General features: G+C 54.8%; 1 protein-coding gene across 1 annotated transcript in view; it reads left to right on the forward strand.

Moving 5' to 3' along the window:
• The window catches only part of bnc2 (basonuclin zinc finger protein 2), a gene marked incomplete at both ends in the record, with an annotated part of 70,573 nt that overhangs the window by 40,128 nt on the left and 10,445 nt on the right, over window positions 1-20,000 (forward strand). The window contains one exon of the mRNA XM_084454458.1: window positions 13,514-16,092. Coding sequence (XP_084310584.1) covers window positions 13,514-16,092 — 2,579 coding nt within the window. The remainder of the gene's footprint in view (window positions 1-13,513; window positions 16,093-20,000) is intronic.

The raw sequence follows: 20,000 nt of genomic DNA on the forward strand, positions 1-20,000 counted from the left end.
GACAAACAGTCCCCCTGTGCTCTGGCTCGCAGCCTCTAGACTCAGGCCAAGTGCAATGTCCCCGCAAGGCTCCTGTAGTGACATAGATTGTAAACACACAAAATGTGTTATGACTTATTCTGGGATTGTCTGTGATTAATTTGGGTTCGTCGGCGCGATGACACGGTGAGTCAGCGGAATCGGAACGCGACACGTGTTCTCGATGTCGACGCCGAAGCCTCCGCGACGCTCCCTAATCAAGCTAAGCTTTTGGTGAAAGATGGAAGTCCAAAACAACGCCAAAAAAAAGACTGGAAAGGGAAAGGGAATAAAAATCAGTAGAGAAAAACAATCCGCTGCCTCGCCCTCTCAGACGGGCGCACGCTCCGCCCGGAGACCCGTGCCAATTGGGGAATTAGTTCCATGTTTACAGAAGACGTTGTGTACGGGAGGAGTTATTAAAGTGCGGAGGCACATGTGCGGAGGATGAGGTCTGCTGACTGTGAGCAGGATCGATATGTAGACTTCAGAGGGAACACCGCTCCTTAGTTCACCCCCACCCCGCCTCACCATGTCTTCTACTCTCATCCACCTTTCTGGACTCTCATACCATCCCACTATCTCTCTCTCTCCCTCTCTCTCTCCCTCTCTCCCTCTCTCTGTGTCACCAGTGGGGTAGCCAGACCACCGCAATACAGATCAATCAGTGTCTCGATAACACACACACACACACACACACACACACACACACACACACACACACACACACAAACACACTCCAGACTCCAGACAAGGTAAGCCTGGCAACCTTTGACCTACATCACTACCAACCCTTAGGCTGATCAATAGTGTGATAAATAAAACACATTAACTCTCCGTTCCAATAATCGCTTTCTGAATGATCCCCCCCCTGCTCACACACACACACACTTCCTTCATTATAACACCAAAACACAGGCGAGTTTAATGAAGTAACTTCATTTCCCAGAACTCCATGGGAGTTCCCTTGGGGCTCCCTCCCCCTTCTCTCTCCAAGCCACAGACCAGACAGACACCCCCTGTTAGCAGTTTTATCACTATCGCTAACTGCCCCCCACCCCCCCCCCCCCTTCTACACCCAGCCCCTCAGACAGCACCTGGACATTAGCTAATCCATACTTATTACATCTGGGTCCCTCTCCCCAGCCTTGTAATTCATATGGAGAGAGGGTATTAGCGCTAACATATTAGCGCCCGCCTAACAGGTTTCGGATAGGAGCGCGCTAATGCTAACGCTAAAGCTAATGCTAAATTAGCTTAGCGCTAGCCTCACGGGAGCACAAAACAAGAACCAGGGGCAGGCACTGCCGGCCGACACTTGCCACCGGGGAAGGGCCTTTGTGTCTGAGCCGTATTGGGTTTCTGTGATGGCTGTTTAGCTTGTAGCGTAGCGCTGCGCTAGCAGGAGCAGAGAGGGGGAGCAGAGGGTTGTCCTGGCTGGATGCGTGTGCAGACAGGAAACCCATAGACCACAGAGTTCAGGGATCGATCAGGAGCAGAGCTGCTGTACTGGACGGTACTACACAGACAGAGGCTGGACCCAAACAGCCTCAGATAGCATTACACACACGCGCAGAAAAACACACACACATGCAGACACATGCACGCGCACACACTCACACACCTGACATGCATGACGAAGATACATACTGTACATATACACACACACACATGAACGTATACACACACACAAGCATCCAGGCACATGATTGTATGTAGAAGCAGACACACACAGACACCACATGGAAGTCATGTATTCTCCCCTGTGTTGGACCAGGGTCTCCAGGTGTCCATGTGACTCCCACTGAACAAAACACACACACACACACACACACACTCTGAACAAACACACCCCACTCCTTCCCTTTCCTCTGTCTCTGGGGCCAAACTCTCACAATGTGTGGCCCTGCCCTCCCATATGCCCCCCCCCCACCCCCCGCGCTGCCCCCGCCTGCCCCCCACCCCGCCCGTGGTTCTGACAGGGTCACGCAGTCGACGTTTATAAAAGGAAACTCCACGGCGAGTTACAGGGCCGGGCTGACAGTCCTCTCCTCACGTCGTCATCACCTCTGTTCAGGATCCAGGAATCAGTCAGCTCCCATCCCCCCCCCCCCCCCCCCCCGCAACCCCCCTGCTCACAACAATAAAAGAAAAGAAAAAACAATGAAGCTGTTAAGCACCGTATGACCCTCACAGGACCCACTACGCAGTCGAAACGACAGCCGCTTCTGTCGGCGCCAATGAGCGCGTAGCGAGAGGAGGCAGTTTAGCTCAGGTGAACCAAGGAACCCCGAGGGGTCATAAAATCACACGTGGGGTTCTGAGGGGTGGGCTGTCACAGCTAGGATCTAAAAATAAAACAAAACCTGAACATTTAAATTAAAAAAGACCTGCCATGAACACCCCCCCCCCCCCCCGAAAATCTGCACATCGTCAGGCGATCCGGCTGCTAACTGCGGAGCGTAAATGACACGGCGGGAAGGTGGGCCAGGGGTTTTTAGAGGCCGGTGTGGGGAGGGGCTGGGCTTGGGAAGGTGGGCCGGGGGGTTTTTAGAGGCCGGTGTGGGGAGGGGCTGGGCTTGGGAAGGTGGGCCGGGGGGTTTTTAGAGGCCGGTGTGGGGAGGGGCTGGGCTTGGGAAGGTGGGCCGGGGGGTTTTTAGAGGCCGGTGTGGGGAGAGGCCAGGCTTTAGTGGGTCCGTGAGGAACCATGAACGTCTACAGAGAGGGGAGGAGAGGTCCAGCGAAACGGGCAGAGTGTGTCAGACGTCCAGATGTGACGCGGACGCACCGAAACATCTGCCGCAGCCGTACGAGCGATCTCGAAATGACCCCTTCTTCCTTTATCTACAGGTCTCTCTTTCTTCTCTCTCTCTCTCCCCCCTTTCTCTCTCTCTCTCCCGTTCTGGTATAACTGTTTTTCCGCTCTCCCCCCTCGCTGATATGCTCAAACCTTTTGAAATGGAGTCCAGTTTCATTTGAAGCGTCCGAAACGAGCGCTATTCATTCTGGGGTTACTGCGCGGCACACCGTGCGCTCACGCACATGGATCACAGAAAGAAAAAAAAAACGCACAAAAAACGTAAACGCAAAAAAAAGAAAAGTACAGTTTGATATTTCTGCGTGTGTGTGTGTGTGTGTTTTGATGGTCCAGAGCTTTTGTGCGTGTATGGGTTACAGTGCGGAGAGGCAGGGTGGGGTGGTAATGATGTTTATTTTTGCAGTAAGTAATCACCATTATGGAACTTATGACAGTAGACAGACCCAGAGACCTGGAACCATGCCCCGTGAGACCGGCCCCGCATGGCTTCCTGTTACACACACACACACACACACACACACAAAGCATCTGCATGCCAAGTTGCTTACAGTGCTGTACATTCACACACACACCCACACTTTTGGACAGTACACGAGCATATCACAGACAGACAGACACACACACACACACTAAGACACACATTCTATCCGCACTGCTGGATATGTGAGCCTCTGTGCCACAAGGATGGATGTCTTCTGGCATCCAGGTGGCTTCGAGTAAATCACCCTGCAGCCACAGTGCCACCCACCTCCTCTAAGATGAATGGGCCGACCCGAGCGCCAGGCAACAATCCCAACGAGCCCCATTCAAAACCAGAGGGGCCGAACCATTGGGATTTCAATTGGGGGGTATACTTTCCACACTTAAGCATACCCTTGGCTTTCTCTTCATCTCTTCATCGCGGCATATCAAGTTTGTTACTTGAAAAGTAAATCATCCCTCCAGTAATAAGATAACCCCCATGACTGCAATACAATAGCCTGCAATCTGTAAAGCCTGTTGTCCCCTGTAGTGCGTTCGTGCCATCACTAGTGTCGTCGGTAAATGTACCGGTTTGTTTGTAGATAAGAGCCAGCGTTACCAGATACTATACACTACGCTGCCAAGTCCCTTAGAGAGCCCCCTAGAGGCCCCTGGGTGCCACTGCTGGCAGCCAGGCGGTGAAATAGTGCTAGCTACAGGGATGCTGGATGAGGGAGGAGGGGTTGAGTTAATGGTCTTGCTTCTTCCTGGCAGCATGTCAATAATGCCTCTGATCACATTAAGTAAAGAGTCCATTAGCTTAGCTCTCTCTCCCTCTCTCTCTTTCTCCCTCTCTCTCCTGCTGCTGTAAGCTCCATAGCTGCTCAGAGAAGACATGGAGAGCTGCTGCAATGGTGTGTGTTTGTGTGTGTGTTGCTGCCCCAAAAAGTTTGTACATTGTAGATCTGATACAGTCCATCCAGGGCATTAGTCTACTTTCATCTGTTGGGACCTCAATATTTAGTGTGAAATATGCAGCAGGCTGGTTCTCTTTGGTTTTTCACAGCGCTTTGTGTCTGAGGGCAAATTTTTTCAAAATGCCTATCATCATTTTTTGATAATCAGTGTCAAAAAAGGTTGAAATAGAGACCTCATATCCTTCTGCTGGAAGATCATTGTAATTCCAACAATGACCTCAAGATTAAATCCATGATTTGGAAACATTGGAGCCTCATGTAAAAGTATCATTAGTCACTATTAGCCCGAAAATTCAACAAAACCTCAGGTTTCCCAATTGTACTTGTTCTCTTTCCAGCCCAGCTAATGGTTTATTTCCTCCGTCGACAGCTTAGGGATGATGCCTGTTCGGGGGCGGGTCTTACACGGAAGGGGAGAAAGAGGCGCCGTGCGAACGTACGTCACAAACACGCCGCACACCCCCATCACCGTCCGGCCGCTCGCCAAAACGGTCCTGGAGACAAAGGAGACGTGACGGAGGCAGGGGAGAAAAGGAGGCCATCGCAAAACACCCCCCTCCCCCTCACACACACACACTGCTCCTAACCCCCTGCCGGACAGACAGACTATTCCTCAGCCGCCTCGTTGCTCCCCCTAGGCCCTGGGGGGTTGGGGGGGTGCAGACCAGAGCGTCGGCCCCCACATCTGTCTCCCAGGCCCGGTACCGATCTGGCCCGCGCCGCCAGATCACGGCACGTCACACGGATCATCTTCAATTAAATGTGAACCATCAGGCGCACCGTCCCTCCCTCCCTCCCTCCCTCACCATCACGCCCCCCTGCTTCCCCCTGGCTCTCTCTCTCATTCTCATTCCTTCTCTCTCTACCTCTCTTTCCGAGGCGTCCCCCAAGGGCACGCACTGGGGCCCGCTGACTTTTCGCGGGGTCGACAGCGCCGCAAGGCCCCCGCTTAGGGTTAGCCCGGCGTCTTTTGTAAAGAGATGGGGAATCGATAGATCAGCCCCCCTCACCCCACCCCTCCTTGCCCCCCCCCCCCCAGCCAGGACGCTACTCAGATTTAACTACCCCCGGCCGCTCGCTCCTTTCCAGTTTCTGATCTGAGAGCTGAGGCGCGGGGTCGCTGGGTACTGCTCCGATGTGTGTGTGTGTGTGTGTGTGTGTGTGTGTATGTGTGTGTGTGTGTGTGTGTGTGTGTATAAAGGCCTTGAAATGTCTTCCATGTGCCGCCCCATCTGCACCTCTGCTGGTCTGAAGCCAGACGATGGTCCTCTTTCCCCCAGCCTTTGAAGACTGCAGTGGGACAGCTTTAAAACAAAGGGGGGTAGTGAGGGGGGTTGCTGGGGGGGGGGTGAAGCAGAGGCTAGCAGACACTCTTTATTTCAAGACAGCCGCGTCCAAAAAACAGGTAAAGAGAAAGGGATGGAGGGAGAGAAAGTGGGATGGATGGATGGATGGATGGGTGGAGGGAGAGATGCGGGCCTGGGAAATAAAAAAAAATATATAAAAAATAAAAAATAAAATAAAAAACAGGAGAAAATGGTTCACAGAGGGCCACCTGGACGTTAGGGAGTGCCAGATTGTGACTCACCGTCCACTCACACACACGCACGTACACACACACACACACAGGCCCCAGCCATGCACTATAAATCTCACTCCTCTCGATTAGCGGCCCCTTAGCAACAACTGGCACCCCGTCATGAATTTTTAACCAAAGGCCTTGAGTTATATCAGGCTGGGAGGAGAGGCCAGGGAGGCCAGGGAGGCCAGGGAGGCAGGGGGACCTCCAGGCCAACCGCTTGATCACTGACTCGGCCCGGCGGGCTGAGACCTTCCAGCGGCCCCCATCTCACCGCCACCATCACCGCCGCCCCGCACCGCCAGCGGGCGCCGCCTCCCTCTCGCACACCGCAAACCAACCCCCCCCCCTCCTCCCGGTCTGCCTGGCAGCGATCAGCGAGGCTATTGACCACACGGAGGACCCTCGGTCCGGGGTAATCAAATCACGGACGAGGAGTCGGACTTGGAGCAGATCTGCTCCGAGGTTCTAATGAGGGGGTATGAGTTTACGCAGAGGGCCCCGTGTACCGGCGTTATTGAATCCCACCTGGTTTAGGAGCCAGGCGTTCCTTTAAGGGGAGCAGGCCGGCCAGCTGGACGCTCTAGGAGACGGACATCACGAGGAAACTCTCGCTTGGCCCTAAAGGGGCGAGATCACTCCTTCATGACTCTTCTTCCTTCTACCGAACCAGGTCCTGCAGCGACTCTCAGTGTGGAAATGAGTCGGGTTCTATATAAATAATCGCCCGTGTCACTGACAGATCTCTACAGAGAGAATTGATTTGAAGAATAATCCTGCGCTGCTTTTTCCAGCTCGGTCTCCACACGGCATGTTCTCTCAACACCAAACCCACAGTTGTTTGAAGTCGAGCGCTAAACATGGCCGTCGAGCCTGATCACAGAGTGTTAATTCTAACCTCTCCCTACAAATGTCCTCCGCCCACATCCGGGCCAGTCGGGTCTCCTGCAGTACAGGGAAGTGGAGACGGTTGTTGAGACCGATGACCTCGCTAACCCACCAAGCGGGCCAGCCAATGGGAGCGAGCTCCGGGGGTCTTGGGAGAGCTGGCCCCCTCAGATGTGATGATGGCTCCAGGCGATGGGCTTTGTGTGAACCCACACCCCCTCCCGGCGCTTCTCGCCACTGGGCTCGTCTCCTCCATTATTCATAGCAGCCAGGAGGAGGAGAAGAAGAAGGAGCATGGATGAGAGGATGAGGAGGAGGAGGAGGGGGGGGGGGGGGGGCGGGGAACAGAGTATGGAGGAGGTGGAGGAGGAGGAGGAGGAAGCCAGGGGTTCAAGACCTTTTCAGATCATAAAGGAACTCCTTCTTAACCTCCCTTGAAGTGGCTAGCACCGAGCTGCACCGGCGTTCTCAAGGTTGGCGGATCTGAGGGGCGGAGCGGAGGATCAATGCGGGACCCCCCCCCCCTCCCCCCCGGGGGGCGCCACAGGGACGACCGCGCCGACAGCCCATTGGTGGGATCGATGGCATTCCCAGGCCTCGCTTTCCCCAGCCCCCCCGGAGACCGCGAGTGGCGGCGTTCCGCGATTGGCCGGTTTGCGCGGACAGCGCAAGCTATACGCCGGCTAGCGTGCTAGGGCTACATGCCGCAAAATGGCCTTAGGATGTATCTCATAGGCCTGCGGACGCAAAATGCTAATTGACCGTTGTACCCATACTACACACCACAGCAGCCTAAGATCTGTGTATCTGGGTCAGGGTTATCCCGTAGGACACACACACCACGGGGCCACAGTGCGACTGGAAGCGAACAGCCCGGTCATATTAATGCGTAATATTAGCGCTGTGTGTGTGTGTCTGGGTAAGGGGGAGCAGCTCTCTGTGCCACCTGCCAATTACACCCCATCATTTAATAGGATAGGCGATGATTACTGAAAAGCTAAGTGTGTGTGTGTAGTGTGTGTGTATACGCTCAACCTCTTAATCCCCAATGCAAATCACCCTGCAGTCCTAGCAGCTCCAGCGAGCGTTAGCGTTAGCGCGCTAGCACATGGCGTGCGGCTAATTGCATAATTGTCTGCTTTGTTTTCACTGACAGTGGTTGCCCCGGACGATGACAAGGCCATAATTTGTTCATCCTCCTTGTCAGCGATAATTTATAAGCCCCGCATGCAACACACTCACACACACACACACACACACACACAGACAGACAGACAGCCGGCGGCGCTACCGACATTACCGGAGATAGCCGCGAGCGAGCCGAGGAAAGGCCGTTGGCGTATTAATTCCGAGCGACGCCCCGGGTGGCGGCGGAATCAACCGGGGGTTCGCCCTCCGCCACCGGATAAAAAAAACACAGACCCAGCCGGCCTCGTTGGGCTCTAATGATTGGATAATTGTCATTAACCTGGCAAACAGGGTTTCTACGGCGCCGGTGAGGGGAGTCAGGGACTCACCACGACTGGGTGATCTGTCATAGCGAGGGGGAGGGGGGGGGGGGGGACTAATGAGCTTTTACAAGGAGGTGTGTGCGTGTGTTTAGAGGGGGGCAGGGCTGGAAATCCGGGGAAAATAGGGGCCACATTAAGCTAATTGGGATATGAGTGCCTACTTGTAAAAGTGCTGCTAATGGCGAATTTGTTGCTCTAGCGGGCGTCACTAGGCTAATGCAGAGAGAGAGAGAGACAGAGAGAGAGAGAGAGAGAGACAGAGAGAGAGAGAGGTAGTAGCTAGACCATGGGGGACGAATGTTTGTGTGCAAATATGTGCAGAGCTGTCTCGGAATTTATGCCACCCAGTACAGAGTTATGATATGTAGTAGTACAGTACATACACACTGGAACACACACACACACTGGAACACACACACGCGCGCGAAGACACAGAGCTAATACGGTGTTAGACGTCTCCTCTCAACGGGGTGGGGGGGGGGGGTTGAAGCAGTGTTCAGTTAACGAGGGTGTTTGATTCATAAGTGGGTTTTCATAGCCTGCCTTCTCTTTGAACACGGACCCAGTCTCACAGTTTAAAACGCATTTACATATAAAACGTGCCAGGGGTATTTCAATATAACCCAACCTCGCCTTCTAATTGTGCTTTTTTTTTTTTTTGCTGAGCGTCAAAGAAATAATTTCGAACACAGGACATGCTATGAATATGCTCTTGTGTTGTCACACGTTTTTTTTTTTTATTATCCCTGGCACTTTATGGTGTATTTACTGTGTTTTTGTGGGCCAGATTTTGCGATCCGGTCTCTTGATATCGGTGCCATAAAACAAGGTAGTGCAGAATCTAACATGACACACCAGGGTTATGGAGAGGGGCTGTAAAAAAACAGAAGAAATGAGAAGTTCCTGAACTTTAAATAAAAGCACATGATGTTTCCCCCGTTTGGACCCCAGCTCCAGTCAAGCTTGTCCCTTCGTATCCTTCACCAGTCTGTGGCAGCATGGTTCCCTACATGCAAGCTTGGGTTTCTCTCTCTCTCTCTCTCTCTCTCTCTCTCTCTCCCTCTCTCTCTCTCTCTCCCTCTCTCTCTCTCTCTCCCTCTCCCTCCCTCTCTCTCTGTGGGTCTAAGCTCCCGTTGACTGAGGTCCAGGCGTCTCTGGAACAGAGGAAATGGGGGGTGTTTTCCTAGCCCCTCTTTTCAGATCATCGCCAGCCCTAACCCAGCCACAGACCAGGTCCTCTGCTTAGCCCGGAGAGAGACCAGACCCCAGCTCTAACCCAGGCCCTCTGCTTAGTCCAGAGAGAGACCAGACCCCAGCCCTAACCCAGCCCTAACCCAGGTCCTCTGCTTAGTCCAGAGAGAGACCAGACCCCAGCCCTAACCCAGCCACAGACCAGGTCCTCTGCTTAGTCCAGAGAGAGACCAGACCCCAGCTCTAACCCAGCCCTAACCCAGGTCCTCTGTTTAGTCCAGAGAGAGACCAGACCCCAGCCCTAACCCAGCCACAGACCAGGTCCTCTGCTTAGTCCAGAGAGAGGCCAGACCCCAGCTCTAACCCAGGCCCTCTGCTTAGCCCAGAGAGACACCAGACCCCAGCCCTAACCCAGGTCCTCTGTTTAGTCCAGAGAGAGACCAGACCCCAGCCCTAACCCAGCCACAGACCAGGTCCTCTGCTTAGTCCAGAGAGAGACCAGACCCCAGCCCTAACCCAGCCACAGACCAGGTCCTCTGCTTAGTCCAGAGAGAGACCAGACCCCAGCCCTAACCCAGCCACAGACCAGGTCCTCTGTTTAGTCCAGAGAGAGACCAGACCCCAGCCCTAACCCAGGCCCTCTGCTTAGCCCAGAGAGAGACCACCAGACCCCAGCCCTAACCCAGGCCCTCTGCTTAGCCCAGAGAGAGACCAGACCCCAGCCCTAACCCAGGCCCTCTGCTTAGCCCGGAGAGAGACCAGACCCCAGCCCTAACCCAGGCCCTCTGCTTAGCCCAGAGAGAGACCAGACCCCAGCCATAACCCAGGCCCTCTGCTTAGCCCAGAGAGAGACCAGACCCCAGCCATAACCCAGGCCCTCTGCTTAGCCCAGAGAGAGACCACCAGACCCCAGCCCCCAGAGAGACCGAGCCCTCAGCCACGGAGCCTCCAGCGTAGCCCAACCGCAGAGCAGAGCGCGGGCCTCAGCCCCGGCCTGTCACTGACCTGCGTCCTGACTCCTGGCTGGCCCCGGCCGCCGCTAACGGCTTCCATTTGGTAAACATTACGACCCGTGCGTTCGGGCTTTTGTTTGATTTAACAACAAGTGAGTGAGAAAGGAGGGAGGAGAGAGAGGAGGGAGAGAGAGGAGGAGGAAGGAGGGGTGGAAGAACAGGAGAGGTGGCTGAACCACGCTTGGCCCCAGCCACGTCAGCCTTAGTAGAAAACTACATAAGCTACATAATTGCCCGTGGGCCAGAATGTCCAAATCATCCCATTGACCTTTGAACCCCACATCGAACATACTGGCGCAAACCTCTCTCTCTCACCATGAGTGGGGGCTTAGTCACTACTGTTAGTCTCAAAAGATGATATATTTATGGTTGTTCTCCGTAGTGCAACAGTATCCCAGCGGTGCGCTTAGCTGCTTACTCCCACAAGTGTCGTGTTGTGATAGATCAGACGACGCTGCTTTACCGCCCCGCCGGGGCTCGGGAGCCGGTGTAGAGGTCGGAGACGCCCCATCTGGGTCTCACAGAATGCTCAGTTGAGGAACCGTGTGTGTGTGTGTGTGTGTGTGTGTGTGTGCGAGCGAGCGAACGTTTCAGTCCGCCGCGCGTGTTGCGTACTGCTACGCGAGATCGTCCCTCATCCATTTTTGAGCAGCTCTTTTCTGCGCGATCCTCCTGCGTCCGTCCCGTCATCCACAGAGCTAAACAATTCACTTTCTCATTTGCTTTTTCATCTCTCAATTAAATCAAATGGAAATACAAATGGTCAAAGCGCTGAAAGAAAAGGACCTAGGCTAGAATTGAAAGCCATACTTCCGGGCAAAAAAAAAAAAACGGGTCCGTGCACTCAGAATGAAAGTGTTATGGTTTATAATGTATATTTAACAACAAATACCCCAACAACTATTGATGTTTCGTCTCAGTAGATTTCAATTCTCTCATGTTTCTGAGGGCAGTGGGTGTACAACCACTCACCCCTCTCTCACTCCTCAACACTTTTTTTCTTTCTTTCTCTCTCTCTCTCTGTCTCTCTCTCTCTGTCTTTAAACATTAATCCTGTGTTTTCTTACAGGGTCTTTGTGCTTGTGAGATGTTGGTTTGTACAGCGTTCTACACTCGGTCGCCATTTATCTTTTATACATCCTGTCGGGCAGGAGCGCCAGTGTGAAGCGTTACCGTAGCGATGGGTCTAATTGTCGCGTTGCTCGGCGCGCCGCTGCCTTGGTGTCGCACGTTCGAGTCACACATGCACACACACACACACACTCGTACATACACACACATACACACACTCAAACACATGCAATCATGCATATACACACACACACACACATTGTTAATTTGTCTTTTCACAGAAGCAGCCGTGTCTTTCACAGAACTTTATACGTGACATTTTGTACCAAAAACCAAGCCTAAGCCTGCCATTCAAAGCAAGCCAATTAAGTAAATTGATAATTGATCGATTGTCACCATCCACAACTGCTTCTTTGTGAGGTTGGAACATTCCAGTGAGTTCACACCAGCGGACCAGCCCACCGGGCCATCAACCTTACGAGGCCGACCGCTAAGCTACAGGACGGGCCTCGCCAAGATTCTTTTCCCAGAATCCCTTGCCATGTCTGGACGTGAGAGCGACGTTTCTTTTTCCTTTTTTTCCTCCTTTTTTTTCTTCAAAGAAGAAACTTTAAGCTTTAGGCGTTTTAGTTTTCAGCGGTTGATAGCATCATCTCTCTCAAGAACGTCCCAGCGGCCGAGGAAAGAGCTCCTCTCGGACGAGTGCTGGAGCCTCCCCCCGGAATCGTCCCCCCGGAATCGTCCCGTTCTCCTCACGGATGAAAACCGCTTTCCCACGCTTCCAAATACAGGGTTGGGAAACATCAAGGCCGCGCTCGTGTAAAATATCTACTGTCAACATTCACTTCATTACACCATACACACACACACACACACACACACACACACACACACAAACTTCCCTCAGGCCCCTCAAGCCCTGTAGCAGCAGCAGCAGCACTGTAAATGCAGGCACTTGCATTTCTTCCGACGCCGCCGCTGCCGGCCGATAACGCGCGCCTTCGTCAATGTTTAATGAGAGAGGGGCTTGTAGATACGCGGTGGCGCCCTGTAAACCTCATTAGCATAAGGCGCGGTAAGTACCGCTCGCCGGCGCGCCCTAATGAACACAGGGCTCGATCGCCCGCGCCGTGTCACCTCCGAGGCGTCTTCAAAGAGCCGCATGAATAAACATGAGCTTATTTGAATGTCCCAGCACCATCATAACCCCAGCACACACACACACACACACACACACACACACAGAGATTACCCCCCCCCCCCCCCCCTCCGCCCTATCCTTTGTGAATTAACCTCCCTCACAAGAAGAAAATGGCTGCCAACCAAGGTGTGATTAGTGACTCGCATTAATTAATCTATTAGTTCTATTAGCGGCCTTTTTCCCCTGTATTATTCTCTTCCTCTCCTGGCTGGATATCACCAGACGTAAACAACACGCGCCGGGTGTGTGTGTGTGTGTGTGGAGGGGGTTCCGTGGTGTGATTGTCTACAGAGGGAGTCTCAGCAGGGGGTGGTCCCGTCGTTCAGGGAGAAGCTGTTTGTGTTAAACGGCCGCACCGCCGCGGCGAATAGATCACGCCGTCCTCTACAGCGACGGCAGCGGCGGTTGGGAGGGGCCTGGAACGCTAATCGCCCCGGCCCCAGCGGTCTCCATTAAACTCCGCCCCCCCCCCACACACACACTCCTCGCTGTGTGTCTAATGACTGCATTTGCATGGCTAGTTAACGTCGGAAAAGGAGGAGTAAAAATGGAGGAGGTTGGGAGGAGGAGGAGGAGTTTTCAGATGGAGTTCTATTATCACTCTTCTCGCCCTGGAGGCCCCCTTGAATTTCACGAGAACAACAACACACACACACACACGATGCAGACAAACGCACACAACCACCGAACCTCCCTCTCGCTATAGCTCTGACCACACATGATTATGCGCGATCAATAACGTCATTGTGTGTGTGTGTGTGTGTGTGTGTGTGTGTGTGTCCAGGACGCGGCGGGCAAGGTGCTGGACCGCTGGACCATCATGTCCCGCGAGGAGGAGATCATCACCCTGCAGCAGTTCCTCCGCTTCGGCGAGACCAAGTCCATCGTGGAGCTGATGGCCATCCAGGAGAAGGAGGGCCAGGCGGTCACCGTGCCGTCCGCCAAGACCGACTCGGGCATCCGCACCTTCATCGAGAGCAACAACCGCACCCGCAGCCCCGGCCTGGCCGGTCACATGGACAGCAGCAGCCCGTCCAGCGTGCATCACTTCGAGAACATCCCCAACAGCCTGGCCTTCCTGCTGCCCTTCCAGTACATCAACCCGACGTCGGCCCCCCTGCTGGGCCTGCCCCCCAACGGCCTCCCCCTGGACCCGGCCGGCCTGAGGCTGCGCGAGGCCGGCCTCACCGGGCAGGGCGACCTGGCGGACAGCAGCGAGTCCGAGGTGTCGCTGTCGCCCTTCCGCAGCAGCCAGAGCCCCGGGCGTGGCGTCGGGGGCGCGGCGGGCGGCGTGGGCCTGGCCAACAGCGTCGAGCCCAAGACGGAGCCGAGTAACCGGGCGTCGCCCGTCTCGCCCACGCCCTCCGTCCAGCAGCAGACGCAGCTCCAGCAGCAGCAACAACAACAACAGCAGCATCAACAACAACAACAACAACAACCGCAGCAAGGCCCGCCGCAAGCCCAGCCGCCGCAGAACTCCCTCAACGACCACCAGGCGCACCACCACTTCGTGAAGAGCGAGCAGTCGAAGAGCATCACGCACTCGTCGTTCTCCTCCAAGATGCACCGCATGCGGCGCATGGGCGCCACGTCGCGCAAGGGCCGCGTCTGCTGCAACTCGTGCGGCAAGACGTTCTACGACAAGGGCACGCTGAAGATCCACTACAACGCCGTGCACCTGAAGATCAAGCACCGCTGCACCATCGAGGGCTGCAACATGGTGTTCAGCTCGCTGCGCAGCCGCAACCGGCACAGCGCCAACCCCAACCCGCGCCTGCACATGCCCATGCTGCGCAACAACCGCGACAAGGACCTGATCCGCGGCCCGGGCGCCGTCATCTCCAAGGGCGGCGTGGGAGGAGGAGGAGGAGGTGGGGGAGGAGGAGGAGGCGGCGGTTTTCACTTGACCAGTCCCGGGCGTCCGCCGCTGGGCTTCGCCACGCCGCCGTTGGACCCCATGATGCAGTCGCCGCTGCATAGCCCGCTGGTGTTCCCGTCGCTGAAGTCGGTGCAGCCGGTGCAGCCGGTGCCGCCGTTCTACCGCACGCTGCTGTCGCCCGCCGACCTGGTCAGCCCGCCGGTGTCGCTGCCCACCAGCCCCATCCTGCCCGGCGGCGCCACCGCCGTCTCCCTCATGGAGCAGCAGCAGCATCACCTGCTGGCGGCGGCGGTAGCGGCTGCCGCCCACGCCAACGCCAACAACAACAATGGCGGCGGTGGCGGCAACCTCCATGTCTCAGAGGCCGGGCCCACGCCCTTGCCCCACCGCCTCCCCGCGCTGGACCACGCCCCCCCGCCCGTCGGCGACCCCGCCCCCAAGAAGAAGCCGCGCAAGTCCAGCATGCCGGTGAAGATCGAGAAGGAGGTGATCGACGTGGCGGACGAGTACGACGACAAGGATGAGGACGAGGACGACAGCTGTCACCACCACCATCACCACCACCACCATCACCACCACCCGTCCTCGCACCTCCACAACAACAACAACGGCGGCGGCGTCAACATCAACGGCAACTGCAACAACAACAACAACAACGGCGGCAGCGGGCACCAGTCGCCCTCGCCGGACGAGATGAGCCCCGGCCTGGCGCTGAGGGGCGTGGCCATGAGGCACGGCGAGGAGCGCGGCGCCACCGACGGCAGGGGAGGAGGAGGGGCGGCACCCGGCGAGCTGCGGTGCATGGGCAGCTTCACGTCGGAGGAGCCGGACGACCACGAGAGGGACTTCGAGAACGAGTCGGAGGCGTCCGACTCCAAGATGTTCTACCGCGACGACATGATGGAGGTGGACGAGCAGCAGCATCACCACCAGAAGCACGGCGGCGCTGGCGGCAGAGGAGGAGGAGCCGGCGCGGACGCCGAACGGGACGAGGAGGCGGCGGCCAGGGAGGAGGACGAGGAGGAGGAGGAGGCGCGGCTGAGGAACGAGCTGGAGGAGAAGGGGCGCTCCCCGCCCTCCCCGTGCCCGCCGCCCCCTTCCTCCGGCGCTGTCAAGATCAAAGAGGAGCTGAGCGACCCCACCTACGACATGTTCTGCATGGGCCAGTACGGCCTGTACAACGGCGGCATGGCGGCCGCCGCCGCCGCCGCGGCGGCCGCCAGCATGGCGGCGCTGCACGAGAGCTTCATCTCGTCCATGGGCTACGGCGCCAGCCCGCCAAAGTTCCCCGCCTCGCACTCGCCGGACGACGACCAGCACCACTGCTCCAGCCCCGACCCCAAAATCTGCTACGTCTGCAAGAAGAGCTTCAAGAGCTCCTACAGCGTCAAGCTGCACTACAAGAACGTGCACCTCAAAGAGATGCACGTGTGCACGGTGTCCGGCTGCAACGCGGCCTTCCCGTCCAGGCGAAGCCGGGACAGGTGAGTCGGCGTGCGCCGATACACACACACACACACACACACGTAACCGAACCTCGCCCCCCCCCCCCCCCCCTTACTTTGTAAAGAAACGGCCCCCGGTTTAGTGACAGTTGAAACAGCGGTAGTTGTGTCGTTGTCTTGCAGGTAGGTTGATCCGTGTCGTGCTTCCTTCCTGTCATCTTTTCTCATGTTTTGTTTCGCTACATCTTAACATAACTGAAATGATTTACCGCTCCGCATGCAACCGGAAGCTCGCTTTGAGATTCCGTCAGCGAGAGCAGTGTCTAGTCAGAGTAGAGTAGTTGACGAGTGTGTGTGTGTGTCACACTCCTGGACTAAGTTGAACTATCGGTAATTAGAGATCTCTTTACTCTTCATCGCCGCGCTTTTTTTCTGACCCCGCCCTCCCACCTCTGAAGACGAGGTGATGTCATCAATGCTTCTCTTAGCATATGGCGATGCAGGTTAGATAGAGCTAGTGGCATCTGCTACCTGTCATGTCAAAGTTCAGAGTGGTGTCAGAGTGAGAATCACACACACACACACACACACACACACGCGCGCGCCCGTCCCTATACACACCTTGTTCTTCAGCGGTATATGTGTTGTTTGTCTGGCCGAGTCGCTGGCAGGTGAAGACGGCATTCATTATCAGAGACGGCGGTCTGTCAAACCGCTGCATGTATTAGCGCATCAGGAGGTGAGCAGGTACTCATTAACGAGCGCACACACACACACACACCGAGACACAGACATACACACACACACACACAGGTGCACTCACATCAGTATACAGACACATGCACATACAGTACACAGGCGCGCGCACACACACGCACACACACGCACACACACACACACACACACACAAGAATACTCAGTGAGTTGGGATATTGTACTCAGGACATCAAACATGCAGTTGAGTATTGAAAGATATGAGTTAGTCCAGTACTGATAGAGGTTTGCTCATGGTTATGTTGGGGGTATTATAGAGGATATTGGGGCAGATGTATCATGGTTATGTTGGGGGTATTATAGAGGATATTGGGGCAGATGTCTCATGGTTATGTTGGGGGTATTATAGAGGATATCGGGGCAGATGTCTCATGGTTATGTTGGGGGTATTATAGAGGATATTGGGGCAGATGTCTCATGGTTATGTTGGGGGTATTATAGAGGATATTGGGGCAGATGTATCATGGTTATGTTGGGGGTATTATAGAGGATATTGGGGCAGATGTCTCATGGTTATGTTGGGGGTATTATAGAGGATATTGGGGCAGATGTCTCATGGTTATGTTGGGGGTATTATAGAGGATATTGGGGCAGATGTCTCATGGTTATGTTGGGGGTATTATAGAGGATATTGGGGCAGATGTCTCATTGTTATGTTGGGGGTATTATAGAGGATATTGGGGCAGATGTCTCATGGTTATGTTGGGGGTATTATAGAGGATATTGGGGCAGATGTCTCATGGTTATGTTGGGGGTATTATAGAGGATATTGGGGCAGATGTCTCATGGTTATGTTGGGGGTATTATAGAGGATATTGGGGCAGATGTCTCATGGTTATGTTGGGGGTATTATAGAGGATATTGGGGCAGATGTCTCATGGTTATGTTGGGGGTATTATAGAGGATATTGGGGCAGATGTCTCATGGTTATGTTGGGGGTATTATAGAGGATATTGGGGCAGATGTCTCATGGTTATGTTGGGGGTATTATAGAGGATATTGGGGCAGATGTCTCATGGTTATGTTGGGGGTATTATAGAGGATATTGGGGCAGATGTCTCATGGTTATGTTGGGGGTATTATAGAGGATATTGGGGCAGATGTCTCATGGTTATGTTCGGGGTATTATAGAGGATATTGGGGCAGATGTCTCATGGTTATGTTCGGGGTATTATAGAGGATATTGGGGCAGTTGTCAGGGAGTTTATGGTTAGCGGTCGATGCTGGGTGACACCGGCGTATTCCCGTGACGGCCGTGTAAACAAGCGCAGCGTCCATTTGACGGAGCGGCCCCGGTCACTCAACACAGCGGGGGTCCGGCTGGAGAAGTGGCCCCTGAAAGGAATTTAAAATTCCAACATTCTGCCCTGCTGAAATACACAGGACTTCAGATGGAACAAATGCAGCACCCTCCACCCCCCCCCCTCCTCGCTCTCTGCCCCCCCCATCTCTCTCTCTCAGCCCCCCCCTCTCTCTCTCTCTCTCTCTGCCCCCCCCTCTCTCTCTCTCTGCCTCTTTATTGCTTTAGGAGCTGTGCTGCACGTTGTCAGCAAGGCCCCAGATCCCCACTCGCTATGTGAGACGACACAGGAGGAGGAGAGGGGAGAGGAGGAGAGGGGGGAGGAGGAGAGGGGGGAGGAGGAGAGGGGGGAGGACAGGAGAGGAGGGAAGAGGAGAGGATAGAAGGAGACAGCCACCCCACTCATCTCCCTCTGAAAGGAACAAAGATTTAGATTTAAAAACGCATGTTTTATTGTGTTTGCCGCAATGACAAGTGACACTTTAATGTAGATAAAGAAGTGAGTCAGGAGGCCAGGGTATTTCCCCCTCTCCTCTCGCTGAGCTAATTTGAAAACAAAGCTACTCTGGAGTATTTCTTAATCGCTATCTGATTGTTTTGTCTCGCCTATTCCCCACCACGCGCACACACACGCACACAGACACACACACACACGCACACACACACCTTGTTTTCCACCCTGAGCCAGTATTAAGTTCCTTGTTTCTGTGGCATCTGTTCCTGTTTGTTCATTAGCTGGATGTAAATAGACTAGGTGACTCTGGGAGGAGGGACTGAAGCAGGGGGGGAGAGGAGGGAGGAGGAGGAGAGGAGGAGGGGAGGAGAGGAGGAGGGAGGAGGGAGGAGGAGGGGAGGAGGAGAGGAGGGAGGAGGAGGGGAGGAGGAGGGGAGGGAGGAGGAGGAGAGTAGGGAGGAGGAGGGGAGGAGGAGAGGAGGACGGGAGGAGAGCTCACCTGCCACAGCTGTGTCGACAGCAGGAAGATGACAGGAAGTGTTAGCAAAGGATGCGTTGCCACGGCGCTAAGGTTGTGCGTTTGGGCGGATGCGTTTATTAGCGACCCGGCTCTGACAGAGACGGCCTGGGGGACCACACGCCTGCTGTCTCACTAGCGCACACACACACTCATACACACACGCACGGCACACACACACATGCACACACACACACACACACACATACACACACATACTCACACAGACACGCACACACACTCACAGACACACATGCATGCACACACTCACACAGACACACGCATACACACACTCACACAGACACACGCATATACACACACGCATGCACACACACATCTCAAGCTAATGTGTGTGTGCAGATGCTCAGTCTGACCCAGAGAATCACATTTTGGTTCTCATGTAGAGACACCTTATTTGTTTTTAATTCTCCCCCAACAAGCAACACACACTTTCTCCGAGGTGTGAAATGACCAGGTTACCAGCCCAGCGCTGGCCAGAGCACGCCTCTACTAACGACAGCACACGCCATTCAACCACACCACAACATCCCGAGGGGAAGCACTGGATGTTCAGTTAGGAAAAAAAGGGGGGGAGCTGGCCAATGGCTGATCGGGAGCCCCCAACCGGCCAATGGGTTATCAGCGAGGCCCGCGCTCACTTCCTCATTCTGGACGGCGTCAAGGGAACGCTATGAATCATCGGACACGCACGTACACACACACACACACACCCTCGCCCACTCCACCTCCACCAGCACTACCCGGTCTCTCCAATTATATAATTTAGTTGTCCATCTCTTTTATTGGAGTGTTCCGACATTAGTGCTCCCCTCTCGTATTAGCATCTGCTAGCGCCGGGCTGTAATGGCCTTTAAAAAAACACTTAGGTCCAGCGTTAAACG

Source organism: Borostomias antarcticus (assembly GCF_949987555.1).
Source record: "Borostomias antarcticus genome assembly, chromosome: 20".
Classification (NCBI taxonomy): Eukaryota; Metazoa; Chordata; class Actinopteri; order Stomiiformes; family Stomiidae; genus Borostomias; species Borostomias antarcticus.